Genomic DNA, 20,197 nt, shown 5'->3' with positions numbered 1-20,197 from the left:
AGTGAAAAAAATGTCTATCCCAATGTCCAAATCCAAAAGGCAAATACATGACAAATAAAAGCAGTAAATTTGTCGCATTTGAGAAGCTGAAACAAGTAAATCAATTTATTGAAGAAGTGTTTAATGTAATCATTTATAACTTGTTCATGTGACACTTATTACTTATCTATTGTATGTTTTTATCTGTAATACTTCTAAGGCATAGCTGATCTTGCATGTTCTTTTACACAAACAGAGCCCTTCTAAGAAAAGATATGAATGACATTCAGGACTGAGAGGAAGAAAGGGGAAGAGATAGAGTGGCAGTGAGGGAGGGGGAGTCAATTAGACAGGGTAGTACAGCAATAGGAGATTATATTCCCACTCAGGAGGAAAGGGAAGGAGGGAATGATGGAGGAGAGAGAGAATGACGGAAGAGCAAAGGCATTTGGGCCATAAAGGATCTTAATGGAGCAGAATTTACACAACCTGCTGAGGTGAACAGATAAAAAAAGCAGCCGTAAATGAACAACAAGCATCCAATCTGCAGTCCTGAGCAGGTTAAAAAAACCCACACAAAGTGCCGAGTGGCTTTCTCCCTTCACCGTTTTACGGTGCCACTTCCCTCTACACTCCACCCTTCTCTCACTCTTACTTAGTCATCAATAAAAACACATTCATGCGCTGCTAAAAAAGCAAACAACAAAACAAAAAGCTATTTTCTGACATTACTTAGACCATCAATAATGAAAAAAAGGTCCAACACCAAACGCATCAGTGGTTTTTGGGGGATTTTGTGTTGCGTGGTTGAAAACCTGGAAAAGCAGACCAGACTGTTTCCATGACCCCGGTGAAAAAGCAGATTAGCTGGCAAAGACCAGGTTCAGAGAAAGGGAAAACTGCAAGGATAGAGGGAACACATTCAATCAACAAGCTGTCTGGGCTAAATGAGTTTAATAATGTCACAAAGGCAATTCACCTTTAATGAAAAGCTTGCATGCTGCATTCTGTGTGCAGCAGTGTTAGCACAAAAGATGTGTGAAAAATTAACCACAGCCATACACAGTAGATATTTCAAAGCCTCTTTGACCGAACCATCAGCGGAGAGGTTATGGAGAGCATTAGGCCGCGAGTCCTGTTGTAGGTATCTCCCTCCACATCTATAAATAATGTGGCTTTAGGCTCAAGCTTTCATAAACACACACCATCAGTGGTGCTTGTGCCATAAAAGGTTAAAGTGAAGGGATTCCCACAAACTGTGGAGACTGAAGGATTTATCTGGCAAAGATTTATCTGACATGATAAGTTTGCTTTGTAAGTTTGTGAAGCTACTGTTTCGGATCAAAGACAGGGAGAGGGAGAGAAGCTGATGTCCTAATGATCATTTCTTTAGACAATGAATAGTTAAAAGCTTCAACAGTAGGGGTGTAAGACTACACATGTTCATGTTGAACCGTTTGGTATGAGGCTTTCGGTTCAATACGCATTACAAACTGAACAAATCATTAAACTAATCCCATTCTATTTGGAAAATAAAATATACATCTTAAACTGTCTTTAATATAATGTTCTCGGTGCCACTGCACTCAACAAGGCAGCCCACACGATGAAAACAGGCAACATGCTATCGATCCCTCCCACCCCCAAACCAAGACATTCTGCTCCAGTGAGACACACTGAGATGGACATTACGCTAAGCTAGCTCATTGCAAGATGGTTCGTAGCGCCATTACCAGACCAGACACAGAAGACCCTCAGTTAACCTACAGGTCTGCTATTTTAAGCCAATTCGATTTTGCTGTGAGTTATGAGGGTGATGGCGAGAGAGTGGTGTATATAAACACACCGAGCTAAAGAACGAGCCACCGCACAACCACAGACTCACCTTAGCAGCTACCCTAGTAGCACAGTAACATACATGACCCCCGAGCCGAAGTACAAGCCACTGTGCAGCACACAGTCTCAGCACACGCACCCTCTGAACGAGAGCCGCTGCATGGCTGTAACCTCTCGTTCAGCAGCTAATGTTAGCACAAAGCACACACCCACAGCAGTGTGCAGCAACTGCTGGCAGGCCGGGTAGCCGATTCAGGCTAATAGACTGAGAGGTACATCGGCTGTTTAGCTTGTGTTTATATGATTGTGGCATTTAACAGAGATGTTTATTCATTTATTCATTAGACTGAAAGAGGTCAGAGAGTTTGTGGGGCTTTGCAAACTCGCCGCTGACACAGCAGGCGACAGACACAACACTGATACTGCACTCTTTAATGTCAACAGCAACATAGTATTTGGGAAGGGAATTATGCCAAGGATGGCTCCATTGCATCATTGAGCCTGCTTTTAGAAAAACATCCTGGACACATAAATGATGAAAAACTGTTTAAGGGGCCAAATCCGCAATTCAGTACTACACAGTCCCCTGTCTTTTCACATTTTCAGCACATACTTTGCATTTAACTTTATGACTTTAACAAGCCCATTTCAGCCAGACCGTAATTGCTGCTTTGTACAAAAAAAACAAAAGCCCAAATTATGTTAGATTATACACTTTAAATTTTAAAAACATACCGAACCGTGACGCCACTGTATCGTTTTAAACCGAACCGTGAATTTTGTGAGCTGTAACACCCTATTCAACAGATATGCATGCTCTAAAGTGTTCCCTCTTACATTCAACTAGTGTTGTCACACTGAAAACAATGTTTTTCTTGCAGCAATACACATGTTCAAAAGACTCTGAGATTGTCACACATTCGAAAGGCAAAAAAGTGCAAGCAAAAAACAAAACTGAGTCGTGCTGCAAAGGCCAACATGCAACCTGAGCTAATGAGACAAATGACGAGAAGACAGCGCTGTCAGTGAGTGAGAGGAAGAGGGCTGTGGGGGCACTGCAGCGGTGTGTGTGTCAACTCGCTGTTGGAGTGAGATACTACTGAGGAAAATGAGTATTGAAACCGCAAATATTCAAAGTCAATATGTATCGATGAATTAGAATTTTCGACAACACTACATTTACTTACTGCAGGCTGATGTGCATGCGTTGAGGTTTACATTCAAAGGTGCAGTTTGTAAGAGAGACATGTTAAAGTGGTACTCTGGGGATTTAGTATCAAAGTTGCATGAAGCTTAGACTCACAAGTCAGTCTTTAGACGCTTTGCTTAACTAAAGACTGATGACTTTCTCCCTGATTTTGTGNAAAGGAGTGTCCCCAGACTATCAGAAGGCGGAGATCTCTGATTGTCTGGTGGCGAGACTACATGAAGCTGGGTGATTCACAAGAGACAAATCTCAAAAATCTAAGCAGCAAACGCCAAGACATCATCACCTCTAGTCTCTGGTATGGGTAAAGCTCCATGAACACTTGATGTGACACTTTCTAGGACTTGATAACATCTTTTTGTCAGATCTCTCTCCCCTTGTAAACTCCGCAACTTCAGTTTGTAGCGCAGGCTTTCTGTAGACCTCCCAAGAAAAACAAAACAATCAGCAATTTCGGCAAGTTCCCCAGAACAACATATGTTTACATCCGAGGGAAAAAGTCCTCAAGTGGCCACAGTAATTGGGCAGGCTGTTCTCACAAACTGTTTGAACATTTTACGGCAAAAAGAAGTTAGTACATATCTCACATAATGATAAGCCAGTAATTTGTGCGTAACGTATTTTGGAAGGCTGCGATCACATGACCAATATGCTGACGGGTGACAGATCAGTATTCTGAACCGTGTGAACTTGGAGTGAACTTTGACTCATTTTAAGGTACGTCATCACCATGTTTCTTTTCCTAAATCACACCTCTGTAACTTTACATTAATTGCATAACTTTATGGGAAGGACGTAATATCATTTGTTGGCTGCTTATTCACAGGATATGGAACTGTTGTGTGTGCATTTTCGTAAGAAGGCCTACGAATAGTGTGTGAGGATATACTGAATTGTGACAGGAACTAATAAGGAAGTAAGGTCGTGTTATCATAGAGTGATAAAGTCTGCATAGGGAAGAGGTCGGAGTGGACAGATGAGTCAATAAAACAACTGACTTCTTCAGAAGTGATCATTGTTCATTTCATGTTTCAAACCAACAGTCAAAACTGGTTTCTTTTATCTATGCCCACAATCATTCCTGAACCTTAACCATGTTGTTATTACTGTTACCATGACTACAAAGATCCTCTAATCAAGTACTTATTTCGACCCACACCGTGTTTGTTTCCTAGAGCTAACAAACTTTTTGCAAAGAAAACCTTTAACACATCCTATACAGGATTTTCCTACAAAGCAACATATAGTCTCATACAAAAGTAGTCCATCTTAATCATTTTTAATGACCCACCAGAAGTGTGTGGTGATGTATTTATCTACAGAGACTCTACCTTTCTTTTTTTCTTATTATTTTGCTGTGTGCAGGACGTTCCTGAGCACGGAGCATAGGGGAGGACAGGACTTCGTAAAAAGGTAGCGACAAAGTGCCACCAACAACAAAAAAATGCAGATATATCTTACAAGAGTTAATCTGGGATTGGCTCTGATTTTATCTTTCGCTGGTGATACTACTTTCACCATAGCATATTATATTTTTTTTTTGGACAACGTTACGATATGTGTTGATATCCTAAAGTCTGCCACAATAAGATTTAAATTCAATTTACTGTAGGGGCCGGCGGTTGACATGAGATGTTATCAGTAAACATCCTCATTGTCTGTTTCTTGGCTGCTCACCATTATCTGCTTGGCGCTAGGCTGCTTGCACTGTTTGAATGTTCAGGATGGAGGTACACTTGGACATAACGGTGACACAGACATGCAATGGGAATTTAAAAATAAAGGTGTATCTTAAAGATGACGAGATGCATCATTTTCAGATGGACGATGTTGAATCGTTGATTATTGAGCCAATATATCGATCCAGGTCAATGTATTGTTACACCCCTACAAACAATAACTGACAATTCTGGCACAAAGCCTTTAAATATAGCATTGTCACATCATAATATCATATTTATTTTCCAACAGTGACTTGTAATGGACAAATGATGTCGTTCTCAACCTGTCGAGCCACAAAATCCACTATGTAAGAGAGTTTCCCTTTAACTTGATAGGAACCAATGAACAGACAGCTGCATGATATACTAGATAAAATAATTGTACTAACTTAGCCTCTTATGAGGGTCCGCAAAGAGCTCCCTTAAAAAACATCTACTTGCAAAGACCTTTCTCTTTAACCCACTAATACAGACCATTCGGCCTGAGCTCAGGTCTAAAAACCTCATGTTATAATTTTGTTCCACATCACTGCTCCTACTTTGTAAGACATCAATAATACATGGCCGCTATATTTTCACCCTCCTTGGAACCAATCAATCACTGGGTGGTCAGCGCTTGGTCTTGACTGCTTTTTCTGTCCACCCACATGCACTATTACTGTATATCCAGGCCGGGGTCCAGTGAAATGCTGCAGCGAGCCAGAGACTAAGATGTAGAATGGCAGCCAAAGCCAAGATCAAGACATGACATGGCTTCCTGGGCTTCCACAGTGTTGGTATTAGTTGGCACAGCAGAGTGTGACCTCAACAGGGACCAGTAGCCTGATTTTAGACATCCACGGGCCCAATGGACCTCCTGTGGGGATGAATAACTATAGGCCAAAAATGCGGCCTCATGTGATGGTCTATATGTGGCGCTGCCTATGGTGCAAGTGGGTGAGGGGTCAAAGGTGAGGGGAAACACTGAAACTGATCCCTCTAAATATTACCACAGATTGCACAGATGACACAACCAACAATTAATCTAAAATGATTATGATTAATCAATTAGTGCATGGACAGAAAATGAATCTACAACACTGAAATTCATTTTTAATCATTGAAGACTTCAGTATGTCACCCCATCCTCCAGGATATTGCGGTTGTCACTATGTTCACACTTTTTATAAACTAAACAATTACTCGAGAAAATTATCTAACAGAACAATCAATAATAAAAATAATCACTAGTTGCAGTCCTTACCAATAGCCCCTAAAAAGGTCACACCGATTCCCAAAGTACCCTAGATGTAAATATTTCCCAGTTTCCCTGGGTCACATGTTTCAGTCATGTGAGTCATTTTTTGGACTTCTGTTTTTAATTCACTTTCAGAAACAGGTGGTGATATAATGACTCTAAACACTCTACTCATTTTTGGAGTAGTCAAGAACGAGAAACAGCTTCCTGCCTTCATACAAATGCAGTTTCATTTGCATCATTGCTTGCTCGCCGTCTTATATTGGTAACTAGAAGGGAAGGAGCCCTCTTACCTATATTCAGTGAATCCTGGAGGTAATGTTACTACTGAGTTTGGAAAGAGTTAGGTACTTACGTGGATCAGGGGACAAACACAACAACACCTGGTCATCATTTATTAACCATGTTGAAAAGTTGTCTCTGACATAAATCGTTTTGGTATTCTCATGTCTGTCAACAGATGCACTGGTTGAGAAAAGGAAACACATGCAGCCCTGACAGTCATATCGACTCAAACATTCAGATGTCTGTATTCTTATGATGAGAAACTAAAAGGGAAAAAAAACCCACAGATACTGTTTTACACCTACCATTGCACATCAAGCACAGTACAATGAGGTATGTGTGTGAACTACACAGATCGAAACTTTCTTGCTGGGCCACTGGTGTTTTTACACAAACTTTAACGGACGTAACCAGCTCAGACAACCAGACCGACCCTGCTGCTGACATCGTAGTTTTACTGCGGCGGAAACAAAGAGAAGGGATTCAAAGGTGACAAAGAGGTCTTGAGCTTTTACTGTGAGTGAGTGAAGGGACCATAACAAGACGTGCGGCACTTAACATTTCAAACGGCCCACGCACCATTTGAACTAGAGCCTCGACGAACGCAAGAACCGGCAGTGTCGTCTAAGCAACCAATTGGGCTGTTGAGCAGAGGAATTCTTTTTTCACAGAGCCAAAGAAGTGTCCGGAAACGCTATTGTCTTTTAACAAGTTCCTGTGTCTTTTTGTTGGTAGTGTAAAAAAACGAGGGTTTTAGTTGAGTCTGTTCACCCAACTATTGCCATGTTTCAAGGAGGAGAGGAGAGGAGAGGAGAGGAGAGGAGAGGAGGAAGAACTCAATGCCAGATCTGAATTAGCATACAGCTGTTACACTTGCAGAAGCGAGTGTTTGAAGAACTGTCTTGTCCACAGGAGACAGTTGACATACAGATGTAAAACAGTTTACAACAATGTAACCTGAACCGTTCAGGAGAGAGGATGTTAAAGTTAGCCAAGACCTTTATCCGGGAGAGAAATCTGTCTCTACGAGGATGCATCTTCTGTGCAGCTGTGACGGCAACAAGGAGGGGTGAGGAGTGTAGTGGGACTTAAGCGGGTACCCGTGGAGAGACATTACAGCGGAGTGCTACTTCACCCTTTTCCCATACGCGCTCTAACACACACCTGTGACGAGAGGCTCTCTGGAAGCAACGCATCTGTTCCAGCGTCCCCCATTACAATGCAGGACTAATTAAAGGATCGAGGGAAGTTAGCACAGCGCCCTACACAGCAGTGTATGGCTCAATTTAATTACAATAGATCAACGCCGCCTTAATTGAGCTTGGTTGTACAATGAATTTCCCTCACACATGGTACAGCTCTCAGCATGGTGAGCGCCTCACATGTAATTAATCAAAATAAATGCACAGCTCAGGGTGATGCAGTATCATGGGAATGATGCCGTCAGCCAGACATATGCACACTCAACACGCATCATGTCAAAGCACAGTGATTTTTGAAAAGATTTTAGTCTCAGGTACATTCTGCAATCTGTGAGACGGTGATATAAAACAGGCCATCACAGTGGCGGCTCACTTCCAAAGTCTCCGTCTTGGAGGCCGTGGCATCTGAAACATGATCTGGGCACCTCAGAGCGCCTGCCCTGCCTCTCTGACAGAGAAATAACAACAATGGCAGAGCTGCCATCCACTCTGACACCCAGTAATGTCATGGAGAATGTCATCCGCAACTACCCTATAAAGGCCATCGCTCTTATTGAGAAACACACAGGGTGGAAGTGGTAAATAACATATTAGTTCGTTTGTAGTCCCCTGGGAGCGGAAAAGGAAGAAACAGAAACAGAGAAGTGAAAGAGCTGAAGGACGAACTGAGACATGCTGATCTGCACTCACTAATGTGCCGATGGTACATGATGAGAGCACGTATGAGAAGCTTTGCAGTGGGATTTCCCTTTGCTATAAACACATGATGGCATTGGCAGGGAGACTGCTGCACTTGTCTAAACAACGACATGGAAAGCACAGCCGGGTCCAAGGAGCTCCCACACATAATGCTCTGTCCACTATGTGCCAGACGCAGCTGGAGGACAGCTGCTGGTGCACAACTGTCCTGGGCTTCACTTAAAAAGACATATAATGACACGATAAATATTCAGTGCGTGAACTTTGACTTTTAATGAGACGCTTAGGCCTACCATTCAAACCAAGCACACCGATTATTTTTTGAGTCATTAAAGAGGTTAAATTTGAATCTAAAACAGGTGCATATTTAATTAAAAGACAATTCAGTATAGTTTGGATTGGAGGAGTAAGTGCTGTGTGTTTCACATATTAGTTCTGAGCTGAACAGGCATTGCTACCAGTGAGCTCATAGTTTTCCAGTGTTTACATATTGTATAGAACATATGGTACACGGACACTTCAAAGCCCTGACAGAATACTTTGTACAATAAGAGGGAGTTGCTTCAGTGCATGTGTTTAATTGTTGAGATTATTCTTCATCTGGTTAAAAAGCTGTCACGTAATGGGTTCAGAACAGGTTCAAGTCCTTCTTTAAAAGAATGCTTCACCCGCAAAGTGACTATTTGTAAATCAATTAGTCATGCCATGTTACCTTGGTTTTGCGGAGAAAGTTTTGTTTTTCTCTCATGCCTAAACCGAAAAAGGCGAACATATTGATTTATTGGGACTACATCTAACAACAGAAAAACTATATTAAAGCATCTGTTTACAAACTCTCACACAACTTGTTTAGTTTAAGCCAAGTCTCATTTATCCAGTCATCTGCTCAGTACTTCCTATTCACTGAAACCTTGCTATTTAAAACTGAAAGTGCTCTCTTCTCCAATAATATTTCTTTATTTAGTTTGCAAACATGCATATGTTTGGGAAGTACTGAGCATACAATTGGATAAATGACTGCACGCATTGTGTGAGAGTTCATAAACAGATGTTTTCACATAGTTTTGCTGTTGTTAAACGTGATCCCCAATCCATAAATTAAAATGTTACCCATTTTGATTGGACACATGCGAGAAACACAAAGTTTTCTCCCTGAAATCAAGGTAACGCGGCATGACTAAGTGATATACAAATGGTCATTTTGTGGGTAAAGTGTTCCTTTAATGCATTATTATTATACTTCACTTGTCAGAAAATGCTGAAACAAACAAGTCCTGTCTAAATAAAGTTGTAACCATACTTACACTCCCACACACATGAGAAAACGGATGTTAATTGTCACTTCCTGTCATTACAAACCTTTCCAGTGCATCATTCACACCTCCACCATTTTAAACTCATTAGTCAAACATGCCAACTTGCAGGAAATATTAAGTGAGTCATTTCAAAGTATGGCTATCAGCAGGCATCAAAATGTTTACAAGGGAATTTTGATTTTTGAAAATGCCAATTACTCCCTGCGGTTTTGGACAAATTCAATTTAATATCCAGGATCTTCATGATGATTTAATCAGACAGAGACAAGAGGAAATTGAACAGGGGACCCCGTGTTGTGATGATGTATGGCATGTGATCGCGCTAATTGCCGCATAAGCAACTCTGCTTGGTTAATTGGAAAATTTATCAAATGACTGCTGGCATATATACTGATCAAAACACATGATTGGAAACAAGTCAAAGTAGCCTTTCTCGCAGCGTGTAGCTCCACTCACTAACTTTAGGACACTTTAAAAAGTTGTTATTGGGGGAAAAAAATGTGGAATTTTAACTGTGCGTAATTTGGTCACAATAAAAACAAACACTTACATGAACGCATGGTAGATGAATGCCCATCCTCTTGGTCTTTCCAGCACGTTGTACAGGCAGTTTTGCAACTTCCTAAAGCGTTTGCTTGAAGCAGAAGAGTTGGCCCGAGGTCCAGGCGGCCCGGGCAGCGGGGTGCCCAGCAGACCCGTGCGGTGAGACGGGTGCCCGCGCTCCGGGGTGGACGGCTCGCTCCTCTCCGTGTGAACAGCGGTGAGAGCCACAAACTCTACCCGTCTGTCGTCGTTCGGAGCCGGGGGCACCAGCATCCTGATGCCGCCGTTATTTGACGGACTTCCTAACATCTTCAGGCTGGCACGATTACACTACATATGATTTGACACTTTTCACTGGATCATCCGCAGGAGCGCACAGCAAAGTTTTAACCAACTCATAGTCCGGTTTCTCTCGCCTGTAAAGTGGACTAAAACTAGTCTACCGGTCAAAACACATGAGTAAATATCATTCCTGCTTTGTTTCAGTCTCGGTTTGCTTGGATAAGATTTAAAAGTTATCTGTAAATCAAATCACGGTCGCTAAAGAAAAGATGCACAATACTTGGACAAGTGCGTCGCGGTGAAACGTGACCTTCAGCGATCATTGTTGAGAGTCAGATGTGAGAAGTAATCAGCGGGGTGCAGAGAAGTAATAAAACGTTCACCAACTCCAACAACACAGTCAAATACCTGCCATCGCTTTGCACAAACAGCCCAAACTGACCTCAATCAAGTGAAGCATCTATTACCATAAATACACTTGAAACGTGCAATCAGAAATCACTAAGGAATCACTGGTAAGCCAGCGAGCGCAATGCTCCTGCAGTGGATCTGTGTCCAAAACAACTATATCCAACTACAGCCTATCGTGAAGTTGGTCTTGGATGTTTCTATAGTTTGTATTGGCAGAGTGAGACTCGCCACACTCGCTAACATCAGCCTGCTCTCCCCTACTTGTGCGCCCCTCCGGTCCAGCGCTCCTCTGCTCCGGTGGCAGGCGGGGTGGAGCGCGCAGAAGTGAAGACCATCAGTATGATGTCAACAAATCGCGGACGACCAACTCCGAAAGTGTGTAGAGAGGCCAAATAAACGCTTGCCGATGTTTGCATCTGGGTTGTAAACGCTGACAAAGATGAAAAGCTCCCTCTGTGGAGACAGAGGAGCGTTGGAGAGAGGCGAGGACGGGATGGGTAAATCAGAGAGGGGTGCACGGTGAGAGGATGACCACACGGTGATTTTCTTTTTCATGCAGCTTTCCCGGAAGATTGACATTTCTGAGAGAATTGGTAACTTAAGAACTGCTGCTTGTGCATATGCACCTAAATTCTCCAGAACTATTACAAAGGACCCAGGTAGTCGTTTATAAAGATCAAAGTGCCCCAGATCTACTTTTGAAGCCTTCCAAAAACATATACTGAACAATAACTTAAACACTGTCCCTATTTTTCACAGGTTTAAGAGATCTAAGACATTTCTATGCACACAGAAGACTTTTTCTCGCAAATTCGGGTCGCAAATTTTTAAAACCCATGTCAGTGAGCACTTCTTTTCCAAGATCATCCATCCACCTGACAGGTGTGACATATCGAGATCCTGATTAAACAGCATCATTACTACACAGGAGTGCCTTTGGATGGTCACAATGAAAGCCAATCTAAAGTGGGCAGTTTTATCTTGAGGGAAAAAAGACATGTAATAGGATTTCACAGAAATGTATATTTTTTGGTCACAAATTGTCAATAATAAAATGCATGTGTTTGTTGTCTGTAGCTTGTGCCAGCCCATATAAACCCACCCCACCATGGGGCACACAAAATTTGGATTTATCTGTAAAGAGGACACTTCTCCAAACTGCTGGATGCGATTGAAGGTGAGCAGTTGCATCCTTAGGTCACTTAAAATGATGAACTGCTGTCACGCCAAGACCTATGGTCAAGAACCTGGTGAGGATGATGAGAACGCAGATAAGCTTCTCTGAGTCGGTATCTGACGGTTTGTGCGGACATTCAAACCAGTAGTTGCATTAGCTGTCCTGGGCCAGTGTGGTTAGACATGGTCTATGGTTGTGATGCCTGTTGGATGTACTGCCAAATTCACGTAAACAACATTAGAGATGGTTTATGGTGGTGAAATGAACATTCAGTTCACAGGCAACAGCTCTGTTGGAATATCTGCAGTCAGCATGCCAACAGGCCTGACTCACAGCAGACACTTTGACTTGTCATAGCAGGAAAAGCACAGGTGGTACATATAAGACGGATGATGGCTCTGTTCTATTCAGGTGTTCCAGTTATGCCTGCTTCACATTACATGACATTTCTATGTTCTGACAGTCACTATGTCACATTAGGCGATTGTGGAGACAAAAAAATCGGGCCGTGACTTGGCCGACAGACATGACGGACTACACGATGGTCCACACCAATCATCCCCAGTCGTCTGTCACTACGTGTGTGATGTCATCGGGTTATTCTTGTCCTATTTTTATTATTATTATTACTATTATTTCCGTCACTGTGTCTGTTCATGTGCCAGCTGAAATGTAACTGTAGTAACGTGAAAAGTGCCACCAGATGGGAGGAGCAATATATTTGAAGTACTGTACGCAAAAATGCAAGATACTGAATCCCCCACAACAAGTTCCTGCAAGTGTTTCACAATAAAAGCCTATTTAGAAAATGAAGGGATTCTCTCAGCCGAGGTTATATGGGGCTTTTAATTTGAAACAGATAAAGGAAGTGTTGATTTTGAAATGATGGCACGATACATTACCTTTATCAAGGCAAACAGAATCGGAGAAAAAGTAAAAATATAAAAACACAGAGGGAATAATAAATAACGGCCCGTTTATAATGTAGTCTGTTTCAAATGAAGCTGGTAGCCTCTGCAGTTGTGGTGAGTAAAAGCCACTATTTTTTAAATTTTCTTACTTTATGTCCGTCTCCATTATGAAGAAATAACATTCTTTGCTAGCTTGATGCTAATGACAGTAACGTTAACTCAGCGGGTTGATAAAGTGCCTCTGCTGTTTCACACCATCATTTTTCCCTTTTTTACACTGTGTGGTAACATGCCTAGAGGAAATATCAAAACCCCTGGGGTGTTGTTGTCGTACAGTTGTTTCTATGGCAGCAGATCGCTCTGTGTTCCTATTTGTCAAAGTGACGGCTGTGACGGGAGCAGTCATGAACGCCAAAAAGAAAATCAAACATTAGGCGTCCCTGACGTGGCATCCGTTGTCGTCTACTATGACACACTACACGAGATGAAATGATAGATTATCGTGTATGACACTCATTGTCGTTCACGATCCATGCTGAGACCATACGACGCTGCGACGGGCTAGAATCGGGCTGATATCATGTAGTGTGAACCAGGCATTAGAGTGATGGTGAGCGAGCATGCACAAGACCAGGAACCTGGAGGAAAAAAGCAGCTAAATGGAATTCAGCCATTGTTCATCTCATTATTCACACCTGTGCTTTTGTCACTATGACGAGTCACAATGTCTTGCAGCATCTGTGGCATTGTGTTGTGTGATCAAACTGCACGTTTGTGTCCTTTCATTGTGACCATCCGGAGGCACACCTGTGTCGTAATGACGCTGTTTAATCAGTATCTTGATATGTGACACCTGTCAGGTGGATGGATGATCTTGGAAAAGGAGAAGTGCGCACCAACACTGATTTTAACAAACCTGTGACCAAAATTTGTGAGAAATTTATCCATTGAGTGCGTGAAAATATCTTAGATCTTTAACTTTAATCTGAATGCAAAATTGTTGCATTTAAATTTTTGTTCAGGGTATTATAACTTGTCCAGAGAGTAGTTTACACTGTTCCAAGTGCCCCAGATCTACCTTTTCTAAGCCTTCCAAAACATAGTTATTAATGGTGGGTGATCTGAAGTTACAGAAGTTTCCTTTGTCTTCCCTCTGAAATGAGAATGTCACTTGTGTTTATTGTGGGAGGGGGCTTGCATCCATGGCTATAGGTGTTTGGGACAGCAGAGACAGGTGCTGGGGGACACAGCGACAGCACGTCAGTGGACAGAGCTTTCTAAATCTATAACTGTGACACACACAGAGAGCTTGTGGTTATGACACAAATACTGGGGTTATGGAGCACAGCCCTCTGTGGAGAGATCACCTGTCAGAAGGGCCTCCGAGGAATGCATTATTGAGGTGGTCCCCAAACTCCCGTTGGCCTCGGCGTATCATCTGACCACCAACAGTGACATCAGCAAACACCAAAGTAATTCATGATGTGTTTTTGAGGTAGTATTCAGCTAAACAGAAGCACTTGAATGTAAACCTAGATGTGCTGGAAGTGAAATTCCTGAGGAGGAAAAGAAATGAGTAGTTTGGAGAAACAAATTTGCTCTCTTGCTCCGGGACCTCATCGCTCACATCTCTCATCCCCCACTTGAGTGAATCATTCTTCACTGGCAGCATTTAAGTATAATACATGAATGTTATTCCTGAATAAAAATACACACCGTTTTCTGCATCTAATGAAGGAAATGACAATCTACCGTAGACATGCGTTCAGGATTGTGAAAGTCTAACAGTGTTCCACAACAAACGGCAGAGGCAGGTGACTCATGCTAACTATGTGTGTTCCTGTCCATTGTGGCGGCTGCAGTTTATGGAACATGCAGGTCTGTGGAATGACATGAGGGAATGTGGCTGGAGTCGCTCACAAGTCACAAATCTAGACATTATTCCCAGGGCCCGCTGCATTACATAACTTAACATACTAATCCTTAACTCTTTACTTAGCATCCCACATGCTGACTGATGGACTCACTGACGGCTATAAAATAGAATCAGCTGCTGACAGCTGCACTTCTTACAGCAATGTTTTAATACAGACCCGTGGCTTGTTAACATGAAAAACTGATCTGAAATTTAATGTGATATTTTCCAAATGGATCTCGTGTATTGAAAGTAGAGCTGCAACAATTAGTAGGTTAATCAATGAATCAATCGAAACAAAATGAATCACCAACAGTTTTGATAGTTGATTAACCCTCTGGAGTCCACAGATGTGCCAGTGCGTCCAAATCATATGACTGATTTAAGATGACGTAGCAGCAAGATGCAGCCTCGCTGAGTCTCCATTTCAACTCGTGTCGAAAGTGCGAACTTCAACTATATACCAGTTTTAAATTGTGTTGGTCGACCAAATAAAACCAGACTTATGATAAACAATTTATGCAATGCTTTTTCCTGAATATTGTCATCACTTTTGGTGCGTGTTTGGTGCAGGAACAAACGGTAAAAACGGGCTCAACGGGCTAAGGTTTTTTTGGCACACTGAGCACCTCAAGCCGAGTGCCATATAGTTCCATTGTGTTGGAGACAAGGCAGACATCTCTACTGCCGATATCTCCAACACTCGGCAACTCACACCAAAACAATCTAGACTGATAAACAGCACTACAGGTAAAAAAAAAATAAAAAAATTAAATCATATTTTTGATTTGGGGTGAACTGTCCCTTTAAGTATGTGAAATATTTTGTTTAGAAGTATATAATAAATGCACATTTGAGATGATGAGGCTCTAGCACGGCACAACCATATTTTGACATAATTCTGACAGTTCTGGAAACATATCCAGACATATATATGGTGCTGTTCTAGCTTTTAAATATGTGTTTGGAAATATATTAGTAAAACCTATATTTGGATTATGATCAGTTGAGAAGCACATAAACAGCTGATATTTAATTCATAAATAAAACTTAAAAGTGAATTTACGTGTAACTGGTGAAGAAGTAAGGGCTGGGCCTTTTAGCAGAGGTGTAAATTTCTGCGTACTTGGAGTAATAATGTAAAGTAAATGACAGAAAGATAAAGGACAGGGGATCTAATCTGGGAAGGTCATCTAACTGTAGTCTTGCGGAGCCTAACCACCCCACGATGAAAGGGGGAGGTACTAAATCTAAACATCAACACAGCGCCATCCTGTACGGGGGATCTCCCACCACAACCCGCTCTCTGTTAGCCTGGTTTCCTCTCTGCAGGCCAAACCGCGAGGCCACTAAGTAGGAAGGTGTCGATGGACAGGCCAGCCCTGCTAGTATCCTCAGGGATTTACATCAAAGTTTCACTGAGGCAAAACCATGCACCCCCTCTTTCTATAACAGTACCAGCCGTGCTCCTGTGATACTTTCACCCAGTAATCAACACTAAGAGCTGAGCAGAGGATCCAACGTGGCCCTCTGGGATAAAGACTGCCCGTGACAACACACAACAGCTGAGCAAGGTCAGACTGTAAACTATGAATGTGGAAAGGGCGGTTGAATGTACGAATGTATACTACCCAACCATGAGGAAGGGCTCACTCACTCTGGTACACAGAGCTGGTGGCACTCAGGGTGGAATTACAGCTGGGGATGACCCAGAGCGGACTACTGGGGCCCAGTGTTTGGACGCGGCTGTTGTGTTCCCTTCACACCCACCTCTCCCCTCGCTGTTGTTTTTCCACTGCACTCCTCACTCCAAGCATTCACTCACGCCCCAAAGAGCCCGCTGAGCTCCGGGAGTCGACAGCCACTCAGGGAATCTATGGGAACTTAAAAATACTCACATCAGCAATTGTGCGCTACACATAGTAGAGTACAAACTCACTGCGTCTGACCCCCACCAACCTTTTATTTCCGCTGCGCACTTGGACATTTACTTACGCCACTTAATGGCTTTCCCAGACCGCACTCTTGTTTGCCTTTATTTAATCTCTTTTCTCCTTTTCATCTGTTTCCTCCTCTATAACAGTTGTTTCTAAATGGAAAACATCACAGGGGCTAAGAGAGGAGAGAGGAGGGGGCTGAATTGTTGACATAGTGTACGTTGTGTTGGGTTAATGTTGTTGTGATACGTCTGTTAATAGTCTTTGGAGAGATGAAATAACATTGTGCCAAACAGTGTTGTGTTTGGAACAGGAACCTCTGCTGAGCAGCACACACCAACCATCATGTAGGCGCTGAAAATGTCAACTGACATGAGGTCGTTTTCCTGTGTTAATCAATCGGCCATTCTGCAACATGTAAGTGTCAAACACTACGTTCATGACCAAGTCAGGAAATTACACTAACTCACTAAGTGGTCCATTCATGACCAGTCAAAAGATCCTTTGTAACTAACTACCGCTCTTAATGCTTTTACAGCATTGACAGAGCACGCTCCTGCTAAGAGTATGCGGCGTGTTACTGACAGCCATTTAGAGGGGTGGAGGGGACTGCAGCGGAGACACTACCTCACTTCCGTCAGGCAAAAACAACCCTAACCCATAAAAGTCTGAGCTATAAAAAGACTGAGCCAACACACACAAGCAGTAATATTAAAAAGTGCTATAACAGGACTGATTTTAAAACATACAGATGAGAGAGGAGAGGGGAGTGTGGCTAGATTAGTAATCAGGGTAAAAAAAAGATCAGTAAAAGCCACATCAGAAACCTCAGGCTGATCAACATCATTTATTAACTCAGAAAAGTAATCCCTCTGTATCTGAAGAAAGAAAGAAGAGATTCTGAAAGTGCTCAGACCAGAGAGAGTCTTCCTCAAGGATTCGTTTGGGGTGGTTTTTGCCTTGTGAACATAAAGTTGTCCTGAATGAACCTGAATGATTTGGACGGTGGTGTATTAAAGCTACAGTTGTTAACTTGTATGTACATAACTTTTTGTCATGTTTGTTGAAACTGTCACTACATCCACATAGTAGTGCATGAGACAAAAATCATGTCCCTCCTACTCCTTGTAGTGTCTCTAATGGCATTTGCTCAAATCTACCACAGCTGCTGGAAAACAACTAATCAGAGTTGAGGAGTCTCTAACGCAGCTGTCAGTCATGTCAATCACTGCTTGTGAACTGCATGCAAACTGTCAAACTAGGCAGTGCCGATCAAATATGGATGAAGATTCTGTTACTGCATTGCCTATTTCTCGTCTCGTATGTTTTTGGAAACATACTTTAGTGCACTGTTAAGCCGCAAGTTGAAAACATTCATTCATTCATTACTGTAACCGCTTATCCTGTTGGGGGTCGTTGGGGGGCTGGAGCCTATCCCAGCTGACATTGGGCGAGAGGTGGGGTACAGGGCAGCCATTCACACTCACATTCAAACCTACAGGCGATTTAGAGTCACCAGTTAACCTGCATGTCTTTGGACTGTGGGAGGAAGCTGGAGTACCTGGAGAAAACCCACACTGACATGGGGAGAACATGCAAACTCCGCACAGAAGGGCTCCCCCACCCTGGGTTCAGACCAGGAACCCTCTTGCTGTGAGGCGACAATGCTAACCACTGCACCAGTGTGCTGCAAAAGTTTGCAAGTTGAGCCAAAAATGAAGCACCACACAACGCCAGGCAAACGTTCTCATTTTAGAGCTAAACAGTACACTAAGAAATGTAAATATTTCAGGTGAGAAATAGGCAATGCCGTTGATTCATATTTGATCAGCGCTGCATAGTTTGACAGTTTGACCGCAGTTAACATGCAGTGATTGACATGATTGACAGCGGCATTACATACCTTATGTACTACGGTCAGGATACAGTGGTAGATATTAATATTTCCTTAATATTTGATTAAACAAGTTACTCACTGTAGCTTTAAGGAGGTCATCACTGAACTGTTGGGCTCACCTTCAAGGCTCCATGTCAGCAGCTGTGGTGCTTTAGCAAAATATATTCTCTTCTTTGTAAATTAAAATAAATCTATTTCTTTTTTTGGAGAGCAAAGTGTGTGTTAATTATTGGGCAAAGAATATATCTAGTTTTATTTTTTTAAATCGATTCAGACTAAGTTGTTTTTATTATAAGAACTAACAGCATCTTTATTCTGAATTAAAACATGGACATACATTCAGTCTTTTTTTGACTAGAATCAAACTACTTTATACACTTATAAACAAACTTTTTTTGGGGGATGAGGATTTTAATTGTTTTTAAGGTCTTTCTTTGTCATTGTTAAACAGATACAATGTTCTGTTGATGATCACGCACCCTGACCTTCTTATGAAAGGAGATAAGCGATAAGAGAGTTTCACTGAATTGTCATTATTCTTACACAACACTGAAATGCCAGCACCTGGGAAAAGCTTGCATTGTGTTTTGATGGTGATTTCAAGAAGCTGTCCTGACACCTCAGCAAGAGAGAGAGGAGGATCAAACACAAAGTGAATGTCCACTCCTGTTATGGGTTTGTCCCTAAACTTAGTGAGACCAACTGGTGTTGTGGCCCAATCACAAGGTCCAGACTGCAGCCAAGGCAGTCAGCCCCAATCCATCCGGCCCAGGTTGCCTTGATCTGACCAGACGAGCCGGGCCAAGAAAAATACCACCACACAATCCTTTTCATGCTTGACTTAAGCTCAAACATTCTCACAATCCTCGCTGCTCTTATTAGAGAGAGCCGAGCATGAGTCTGCACTCATTAATGCTGTTATTGTTCGGTGATTAAGTCGATTAAGAAAGAGCCCCAGACTAATGTTTACGTGTGGCTCTGACTACTGTGGCTGAACCAGATAATTGTGTCGTTAGCGTTCACTTAGAGTATATGTGTGGCGGAGAAAAAACACATCTACGACTTTTGAGCTTTGACTTTTAACTCTGACAAAATGTTGAAAGCAAGACCTTTAACTTGGTGTAAAGTGGGACATTATGAGCCACCTGCATCTCTCTGTCTGCCTAATTTTCTGTTCCACCATAATTACTTCTCTTCCTTTTAAGATTTAGGTCGGATAAGGAATGCAGTCTGATCTCGCAGGAGCTGAGCAGTCTCCAGCCAAATAACTCGTGACTCTATTGTTAACCGCTTGCCCTTTTGTAGCACACGAAGCTTTTCCAGCACTCGAGGAAGGTTGCAGAAACAAGATTAGTGGTGTTCATATAGTCCGGTTTGGGTGCAACGTGGGCACATATTGATTGCACATTTTTGCCGCTGTCTTTGCTTCTTAAACAATGCTCCTGGTGAAAAGTTGTAGACCTGTGTGTTCTGCAATAAATCAGGTGCCCTAATACAGCACATCAGAGGCACTTACAGTTTGTTAGATCAGTGCTGCCCTCCTGTGGCCATTTGGGAAAACAGCGCAAGCCTCACACTGACAGATGAAACAAGCAGTATTTTCCTGTGTTCATTATAAAAAGGAGTCTTGGACATACAAATT

At 42.3% G+C, this 20,197-nt stretch overlaps 1 protein-coding gene across 3 annotated transcripts in view; it reads right to left on the bottom strand.

The window, feature by feature from the left end:
* The window catches only part of LOC126384003 (potassium voltage-gated channel subfamily KQT member 4), a 63,177-nt gene extending 52,111 nt beyond the window's left edge, over window positions 1–11,066 (bottom strand). For 2 of the 3 annotated variants that reach the window (XM_050034802.1, XM_050034803.1), the window contains exon 1: window positions 10,033–11,065. In XM_050034802.1, the coding sequence (XP_049890759.1) occupies window positions 10,033–10,334 (302 nt within the window). In that variant the 5' untranslated portion in view covers window positions 10,335–11,065. Of the gene's footprint in view, window positions 1–10,032 lie in introns of all 3 variants that reach the window. The other variant, XM_050034801.1, reaches the window with a different exon arrangement.
* Window positions 11,067–20,197: the final 9,131 nt, after the last annotated feature.

This window comes from Epinephelus moara, chromosome 22 (genome assembly GCF_006386435.1).
Source record: "Epinephelus moara isolate mb chromosome 22, YSFRI_EMoa_1.0, whole genome shotgun sequence".
Classification (NCBI taxonomy): domain Eukaryota; kingdom Metazoa; phylum Chordata; class Actinopteri; order Perciformes; family Serranidae; genus Epinephelus; species Epinephelus moara.
The sequence above is the reverse complement of the archived record's forward strand: the minus strand, read 5'-3'. Positions and strand labels throughout refer to the sequence as shown.